The 9635-nt window shown below is 37.6% G+C and overlaps 1 protein-coding gene across 1 annotated transcript in view; it reads left to right on the plus strand.

Annotated features, from left to right (window-relative positions):
- WNK1 (WNK lysine deficient protein kinase 1) overlaps window positions 1-9635 on the plus strand; it is a 105546-nt gene that overhangs the window by 33998 nt on the left and 61913 nt on the right. The window contains exons 3-5 of the mRNA XM_009995222.1: window positions 2217-2389; window positions 7129-7349; window positions 9382-9539. Coding sequence (XP_009993524.1) covers window positions 2217-2389; window positions 7129-7349; window positions 9382-9539 — 552 coding nt within the window. The remainder of the gene's footprint in view (window positions 1-2216; window positions 2390-7128; window positions 7350-9381; window positions 9540-9635) is intronic.

Raw genomic sequence — 9635 nt, forward strand, 5'->3', positions numbered from 1 at the left:
AAAGAATATAAATATTATGCATGAGTGTATGGTTCTGTATCTAAGGAAATGGAGGTAGCTGAAGGTAGTATGCATTGCTAGAATTATAAAACAAGTGGCCTCTCTATCTTTTACTTACAGCTCTGTTTAATGTTCGCTTCTACTGCTGCAATATGGTACTAAAGGGTGAGATGTTTCCTTCGTTGCAAAAAGATAGCTGTTTTCCCTGGGTGAAATTTGTTGGCCTGTGTTTGTGTCCAAGTTCATCCCAGATCATTAGGGCACTGTGACTTTCAAAGAAATGTTGAATTTGTATATTGTCACTGACTTGGTGGGGTTTCTTTGGGTTCATTATTGTTTTTTTGCAATGCTAGCACTGAAGTGTTGAGTTCCTGTTTTAATGTCACAGATACGTTTGCAGGAACACAATGCTACCATTGATGTGACCAGAAAGCAAAATGAGTCAAAATATGCATACTTGTTATGAGTCTGCTAGTGATAAGAGTGATTAGCACTTGGTAGTTTCTATTTGGGGCTAGTAGTACAGTGGTAGGGAAAACTGAATGAGGCACTTAAGGGAGATTATGTTTACACAGATTAAAATGAGAATTTAATGTCAAGTGTAGTCTAAAACTGGTTAGTAGTGTCTGTGGTAGATACCATGCTATAATGCACAAAATAAATGTAATAAAAATGTGTATCTAAAATCTAGGGTTTGTTCAGAAACCTGAGTGTTCATATTATGTAGCTAAATTTAAGTGATACAGAAGTAATTCTTGCAGCCTTGTTTTTATAATTACCGTACAATAATTGGATTTACAGCTAAGCTATACACTAGTTTTAGAATGTGGGTTATATGCATCAAGTGCAGAAACTGGGAGACTCTGCTTTATTTTACTGTAAGAATGACTATATTGTAATTTTGTACTGCTTGAAGCATTGAGTGTTGTAGATGCATGTGTGTATAGTCTGACTGATGTGCCTGTTGCAGCTCGTTGTCTTTCTGTATCACAGTTGTTTGTAGCAATCAAGATTTTTGAACAGAATTTGTGCTGCTCTGTTTATTGTAATGGAAGGGAAGCTATTAGGTGGGTAAGATAGCTCAAATGGAAGTATTACTTCCGTATTAAAAAAAACACAACATCACCACCTATTAAGACAGTAGTACCTTAAAGCGTTTGCAGAATCTTTCTGCAAACATGTTACAGAAACTTGTGCAAGGGTGCTTATGAAAGAGTGAAAAGAGATGGTAGTACTAATTTCTGCAGTGTTAAGTAGTTGTAGGATTGGATGCTTTTGATGTCTATAGACTAAATTTGCAAGGCTTAAAAATTTAGCATCTCCCTAAGAAATGTAAAAGTATTTGTATTACTGACATTCATGGGCAATTAATTTCAGGTAATTTCAAATCTGTTTTCAGACTTTAATCTGAAGATTCTTATGCTTCTGCAAATTGGAGTTTCATCTTGAAGTGATGCTTGTCCATGCTCAAAGATACCCTGTGTGAACCTTTTAGGGAAAGTTAATGGTCTAAGTGAATTTATGATGGTTTAGATATTGGCATAGCTGAGTGATAATGAGGAAACACATTACCTGTAAACAAAGGAAGAGGGATTATTGCCTGGAGGGTGACAGGAGGTTGTGAGCAGTATAAGTAAACTTCACATGTCTTTACTGCCTACTTTTAAAAGTAAATATGGAATTCAGTGATCCAACTAATTTGTCTGTTCTTATACGATTACAAGTAAATAATATATGTTAGAGAAGTTTGATGCACTGCACTCTATATGGACTGTTAATCTAGTATGTTACCAGTGCTCTGGATATTATGCACATAGGAAGAACTAAAAATTATTATGTACAACCTGCTTTAAATGATGCTATTTTGTGTACTCTTGAGTACTTGAGTATTTGAGGATGTTATGTCCCCCTTCCAATTCAAGTCAGGCAATGGCTAAATTTATTAAAGTAGGAGAGGATGAAACAAGAAGAGGAGATAATCCACAGACTCAAAATTCTTGCCTCTGAGAGCAACCAGATTGTAAGGAAAAATTATAGACTGCAATAGAATGCCTTCTAAATAGCATATTTAATGCAAACTAATTGCAAACTAAATGTCATTAAAGACTGTTGATTCTTACTTGTTTATTGACTGCACTCAACTGTTTTTCAAGTTGCTGCTTCTCTGAGTAAGAAATACAGCAAAGCTTTCTGATATACCTTTTCTTTTCCTTTAGGATCGAAAGCTGTCCAAGTCAGAGCGACAAAGATTTAAAGAAGAAGCTGGGATGCTGAAAGGGCTTCAGCATCCCAATATTGTCAGGTTCTATGATTCATGGGAGTCTACAGTCAAAGGAAAAAAGTGTATTGTTCTTGTGACCGAACTCATGACATCTGGAACACTGAAAACGTAAGTAGATTAAGGCATATAAGAATCATTAGCACAAAATCAGACCACTAGAAATGGATCATATTTCAGAATAGATAAGAAGGGAGCCCTTTTCCTGTAGGCAAAACTTCTGTAGGGGAATTCTTTTTCAAGAGGAATCTTACCAGCACTGGTAAGGTTGGTAGAATATTCTGCAAGTTAGCAAGCTTGTCATATTCTTTCTTGTCATGTCCTATTAAGCGAATGCAGAGAACTTCAGATTTTCAGAGCTCAGGAAGGCAATGCTCTATTTTTCACTTCTTAGAATTGCTAGTTTTCCTCTCCAACTGCCTTTCATGTAGCACAATATGGTTTGTAAAGTTCAAAGCATGAATGAATTCACCTCTTTTGGGAGGTTTTGGTTTTACTTAACTACAAATACTATGTAAAAAGAAAAAACCCCTCACCACATCTTTACTTAGCTGTAACTTCACGAAGTAGCACTTAAAAAACCCCCCTGAAAATATTCAGATGTCTGCAGTTTCAACCTGTGAAATCGTTGAGTGAAACGAGGTCTATTTTTAAGCTAGAGTTAAAAGTAGACACTAGTAAATCGAACTGCTCCGAGGGCCCTCTTGTGGTATGTCGAGCCTATGAGGAGTTATACTGAAGTCACGCCTTTACCTTGCACTGTAGGGACCTACAGAGCTGTGAGCTTGTTCATGAGCATCCGGTCACCAATGATCTACCAGAAATAAAGCTTCCAGCATTTTAAAATCAGGGATTGCGGGTCGTTGTCTTAATTCAGTGCCCGTTTGATTCTTGGAGAGGCATTCAAATCCTAAATATGTAACCAGGCTGTAAGAGCTAGGAACAATTTGCAGTCCATTTGGTTAAAATAGCCGGTGAATATCTTCTGTTTTTATGAGGCTTATTGATAGCCACAAATTGACATATTTAAAAAAGGGGAAAAAAAATGGTTCTTTGGGAGTCTGGACTGCAATTACAGGGAAATGTTTGTCTCCTGAAATAGTACTGGAGAACTAAAAATACTGCAGCTTCTTAGCTGTATGTTCATAGAAGCCTTTTCTGAGGTTTTTTAAGGTATTTCAAAGAAAATAATAGATTTGTTGCTTTGTGTGCAGTTTTCAGAGCAATAATAAAGGTTTTACTGGTCTATAGATGCCTTAAAAGCTACCTAATTTTATGCTGGAATTTGCAGTGTTAGATTTAACTTCTTTCTCTCCTGGACAGGTTTTAGTATTTGAAGTGGCTTGTTATGTGGTAGCATAATCAAGGTGATAAAGTAATAATAGCCAATTGCAAAGTAAGGTGTTGGTAGGAAGAAATACCTCAGATTTAATTTTGTACTCTCAAGTATGAAGAACTAATAGGCTCTTCAATTGAAATTATTTTAATCTGTAGACTTCTAGGTGGGTTTTTTCCCCACTATTGTATAGTTGGTGTTATAATTGTGATTTAGTTTATTCCTGTCTATTTCACTCGAGACTTGACAGGTAAACTATATGGCAAATTTCTGATGTGTCAATTTATTACCATTATTTCATGTACCTGTGTTCCAAGATTTAAACTACATTTGCGTTTGCTAGTGATATTTAGCTGACAGTATTCCTTCCATATCTTTAAAAAATATGTTTACATTACTTACATTTAATAAAGTGATACCTTCCTTATTCTGAGATTTGGGACAGACACTGTTGTCACTTGATGTAAAAAAGTAAACAGAAAAAAAATATTGTGATAGCTTAAAGTGAATTTTCCTTTTTTTTTTTTTTGTATTTGTGTACCTTTAAATATATATATACACGTAAATACTGGTAAAATATTATGAACTTACTCTTTTCAAATGCTGTCTGGGCAAATTTATAATTTTGCGTCAAGGATAGTCCCTGGACTTCTGCATACCAATGAAAAAGTTTTACAGCTCAGTTGTTGTAAAGAATGAAACAGCTTTCTGACATTGTATACTATCATTGACTTTAAAGGTAAGGGAAAAAGATGGAGCTATTTAAAAAATTACTGTCCTAGTGAATAGTGTAATTAAGCATTAGTCTGACCTGGGTCTCAGCCACTAGTTTTGTCTAAGGCTGTTGTAGTGTGTTCTTCTGGTCCACTTCAAATGCCTGTGCCAATTACCTGGTAGGACATACCCATTCACAACTATCTCTGCTAACTTAGTAGAGATGCTGAGATGCTACAGGTCAGCAGCCTTCCTGCTTAAAAAAATCCCACAAAACAACCTAGAGACAGGAAGCCAAACTCAAGTTCCTGTTTCTCTCTGTTCATCAAAGCCTATTATTAAGAAAGCCTTGTGTTCTCATCTTTACTTGTATTCTGTGCGAAGGTTAAATATCTGTCTTGTCTTTAAATTGGCTTGTACCCTGTAAAACAGACAAGGACACATAGGTTAAGCAGGAATAAGTTCAGTGGAGGGCCACTGGTCAGGTAGTCAGGTGCTGGAGTACTTGCTCCATGAGGAGAGGCTGAGGGAACTGAAAGGAGAGTCAGAGAGAGTTGGGACTGTGTCATCCTGAAGAAGATCCTTTGGGGGAGAGCTAACGGCAGTCTTCCAGGATGTATGAATCAGACTCTTCACAGTCATGCATGGTAGGAGGACATGGTAGGAGACAACAGGCATAAATTTATATGAAAGAGGTCCAGACATACATAAGAAGAAGATATTTCAGTGGTGATAGGGAGTGGTACAGGTTGTCCCAAGACATCGTGCAGACTCTCCATCCTTGGAGACACTAGAAACCTGGCTGGTTACAGCTCAGGGTAGCCACATCTGACTTCCTGGCTGACCCTACCTTGAGCAGAAACATAGACTAGAAATCTCCTGAGGTCTCTAAGCCTAAATTGTCCTCGGGTACTAGGAAAAGTAAAAACATAGTGGCTAGTAGGGTTGTCTGTGTATTTTTATGTATTTATATATGCTTCTATTTAAAAATGGCTCCTGCCTTAAGTGACATGTGACTTAGTTCATGACAGTGTTATGGAAAAATGACAGCAACACTGCAGGATACTGGGTGATGGTTGGACCCAGATCTTTTAACAGTGAGAAGCTGGCAGTAGGCTAGCATATTTGAAACCAAGAATGTAATTAGGGATTCCAGATGCTGAACTGAAGTGCCCCTGCCATGTGATCTTTGGAACAGGCTCAAGGGATGAATGAGGGCTGTGTCAATAGCAAGAATTCAAGTGGTAGCTGATGTGATCCAGAACCTCCTTCAGTTTGTCTTCTTCCTTGGCTTGATTTTTTCCTTGCCTGTCTTTACATTCTGTCTTGAGACTTGATTTCTTTCTGGAACTGGATCCCAATTGCTTTGAGAGATCTGTTTTCACAGCAAGATTATTGCTAGCAGAGTGATTTTCCTGATCTTTTTAACTGGAGAAATTAAAGTAAAAGAGATTAATATCCCACATTTTTATGTTGGCTTTGATTCAAGTGATTTCATCAGAACTTTTTATTCTGATAAAGTGGATGTGCAAATGAGATTGACATTGCCACAGAATCACCAAACATGACTCGGTTTCAAGGTTGTAGACTTGATTTCAAGTTGTTAGACTCTCTGCTGTTCCCAGAATTTACTACCAGTCTTGCAGAATGGTGACACTGGTATTTAACTGAGACTCGTACTGAGTAAAATTGGCTGAATAAGACTAAAGGCCTTGCTCTACACAGCATGCTAGTTCCTTTCTCTAAATGCATTTCAGCCCATACCTCTTCTAAAGGAGGAAAGCAACAACTCTTCACTTCAAATTGTTTTACCCAAAGAATGTGAGCATACTCTGCTAGAAGGCACCTGAATACTGTCATAGGTCATTCACCTCATGGCTTCTCTAATCTGTTGAAGTTAAGGAGTGGAGTAAGATCATGGTCTTAGGTTATAAGCATTGGAATATATTTTTGTTGTAAAATTTGTCTTTTACAAGGGATTAAAAAAAGTGGCAATGTTAGAACAGTTAAGGTTGGGTCACATTCTTATTGCAAAGGGATTACTCGCTTGACATACGGACTCTTCCATGTCGCTTATTTGGCAGAGCCAAGTTCCTCTCCCCATCCAAATCTGGCCATAGTTTTAAAGCAGTGAGTAGTACCACTCAGATTCAGGTGATTAAGCTTTGTCCTGTACCAGGCAAGTCATCTCTACAATTTTCTAATTTTCTTGAGAACTCAACAGGTAAATTTGAAGCAGGTTTGAAGTGTAACCTGGAAACCTTGACCAGAGTGATTGGACTAATACTGGTAACTACAGTATAACAAATTCAGAGTTCTCACAGTTTGCAACAATTCTGTAGATGGTTGGTTGTTATTAATGTGTTTGCTGTAGTGCTCTAGTTTCCCACCCAGTTATATTTAATCAAGAGAAAAGTTGGACCTACTTAAGCAGTTTCATGGTAAAAGGTAAGAAAAAACTGTCTTAAATGAATAGGTGAAGAATTGTTGTAAGCAGTGCCTTGAGATGTAGCAAGCAAACTGTCTAATTAGCATAATTAACCACAGGTCAAGTATTTCCCATTTATCTTTCAGCGTTATAGTCCCCTGGTTAGAAGAAAGAGGGTAGGTTTTAGGAGGAGGAATCATGTTTAGCTCCTGTGAAGGCTTGGAATGCCCTGGTGGATTTTAAAATAGGTGAAGTTGAAATCTGTGCATCTCTTTAATTACTGCTTTTTTACTTCAGAACAGCAAATAATATAGGATAATTTACTACCTGTTGGCAGAACCTGTTTAACCTACTGGTACTTTTTTTCATTAGGTATTTGAAAAGATTTAAAGTGATGAAAATTAAAGTACTACGAAGCTGGTGCCGTCAGATACTGAAGGGCTTACAATTTCTACACACGCGCACTCCTCCCATTATTCATAGAGACTTAAAATGTGACAACATCTTCATTACTGGCCCCACTGGATCAGTCAAGATTGGAGACCTCGGTCTGGCAACCCTGAAACGAGCTTCTTTTGCCAAAAGTGTGATAGGTAAGCCTATCCTGTTTTGGAGGCTAATAAGCCACTCTACCTTATTTGGAAATTTGAGTCTTTTAAGATCTTTCCTGAAAAATATGGTTTCTAAGGTACATGGTCAAAGCCTGGAAATGTGTAGACTTTGTTTCTTGGCTGTTGAGGTCATTCAGGGTTCCTGATGAGATTACATATTGAAATTTTTGTTGTACTTTTGGTATTTGTATATATACAAGTATTTTGGAATAGTAGGTTCATTTCCCTGCCCAACAGTTTAGTGCAACATTGTTGATAAAACCACTCTTGACTACATATAAATCTCAGCTGTCACTTCTTCAAGCAATGTACAAATGCACTTTGGTGACCAAAAAACATTTTGATATTTAGTGTAGCATTAATTTATACAGAAAATTTTTGTGTCACCAGGGGTTATTATTAAATCTCTTACACTTTGTGAGTAATCAGAAACTAAGATATATGTAAAAGAAAGTATTTCTCAATATATTATATCGCAGTGAGTCTGTGGTATAATACCTTACTCGAGAAGTCTATGGAGTGTGGATTTATGTAAGTTAGGAGAAAGAATTGGGGATTTATTGTCTTACCCTGGCTCTGTTCTTGTGTATCTACTAATAACACTTTTCAGAAATCAGTTTGAGGAAACTAGTATAGTCTTTCTTGTGAATTCTTGAAAGAATTGGTTTTATCAGCTTTGTTTTTATAGTTGGGTACATAGACTACAAGGAATGAAATTGCTCTTGCTCTCAGTATTTAGAGCTTGCTAAAATGCAGTATTACTCAACAGTCCTATACTAGATTCCTAGATGGGATCAATGGTGTATACTTCTAAATTTTCTTGCAAGCTGTCACTGAAATATTTCCTGCTTCTTAATCAGGTCAAACTGTTAATAGTAAAGAGAAGTATGCAGTGTCAAAAATATATTTTCTTAAGCATGCTCACCTGATCTTCAAATTTATCATTGGAAAATTACTACTTCCTATCTAGCTATCTGTTAAGGGTTAGTCTTTGAATAAATGATTGCAATTACATGATTTTATTTTTTTTGTTTAGTGTGGTGACACAAGCAATGTGACTACAGAATGATCTGTAGACTGTCTTGAATCTGGCATCTGCAGGAAATAATTCTATGCTTAAATTTACAAAAACCAAACTTGCAACTCTGGCTTAAAAGTAAATCTGATCACACAGTGCAGTCCCTCTGCTTACAGAGGGGACACTGTGATGCTTCACTGGACAATAATTTTCTGCACACTATTTAAATGGGACTTGTTGAATCTCACGCTCTATGCCTGTAACTCAATCTCTCTGTATTTCTGAGTATTTTTGACTGTAGGATGTCCCTCACTAATGCCTGTATCTGCAGTAGACCTATAAATATACTGCAGGTGGGAAGGTAAGTATGTGAAGAAAAGGGCTCTGGTGAGTGGCCTTTGCAGAAAATTACTTTTTATCCTTTTTTTCCTGAAGATTTTTTTATAGCAACAGAGTTTTTCATTGCAAGGCCTTTACCAAACCATTCTACTTCAGAAAGTGGATGGAGAGCACCATGTCAGAGACTAGCTGTAGGCTCTTACCAGTACTACTTTTTTTGCAGCAGAGGGCAGTTGGGTAATTTTTGTAACTGTTTAATGTGCCTCCTTTCTTACAGGGAGAGAAGGTAAGTGTCTTAACCCTCCTTAGTATTTGGTTTGCAGCCTATGGCTAGTCTGCAGTTATCCCCTCTTCTTACCCCTCCATTTGACTCCAGCCTGATCCAATCTGGTTTGATACTTAACATTAACTAACATGCATAAACCAGGAATTGCATCAGTCCTTTCATGCCATTCTTACTCCAAAAGGCCTTGCAATGGAAGACTCACAAAGTATGTTGGTGCAACAGAGTGACTAAGGGTTTCCTCCCTCTTCTTTTTGCCTCCACTTTCTCTTGTCTCACAGGTCTGTCCATCCGCTTCCCCCTGCGGTGAGTAACGCCAGCAGCCTCTGCTCGCTTTGAGACATTTAGAGTCTGAATCGTTCTTTTAATTTAAGGTACCCCAGAGTTCATGGCCCCCGAGATGTATGAGGAGAAATATGATGAATCCGTTGATGTATATGCTTTTGGGATGTGTATGCTAGAGATGGCCACGTCTGAGTATCCTTATTCTGAGTGCCAAAATGCTGCGCAGATCTACCGTCGAGTGACCAGTGTAAGTCCATCCCCACTACTGATTCTAAAGATACTACTACTGGCAACAAAGGAGAGTATAGCTGGGTAGCGTGGTATTGTGCAAATGTGTGTAGGG

This window comes from Chaetura pelagica, unplaced genomic scaffold (assembly GCF_000747805.2).
Source record: "Chaetura pelagica isolate M959 unplaced genomic scaffold, ChaPel_1.0 scaffold343, whole genome shotgun sequence".
Lineage (NCBI taxonomy): Eukaryota > Metazoa > Chordata > Aves > Apodiformes > Apodidae > Chaetura > Chaetura pelagica.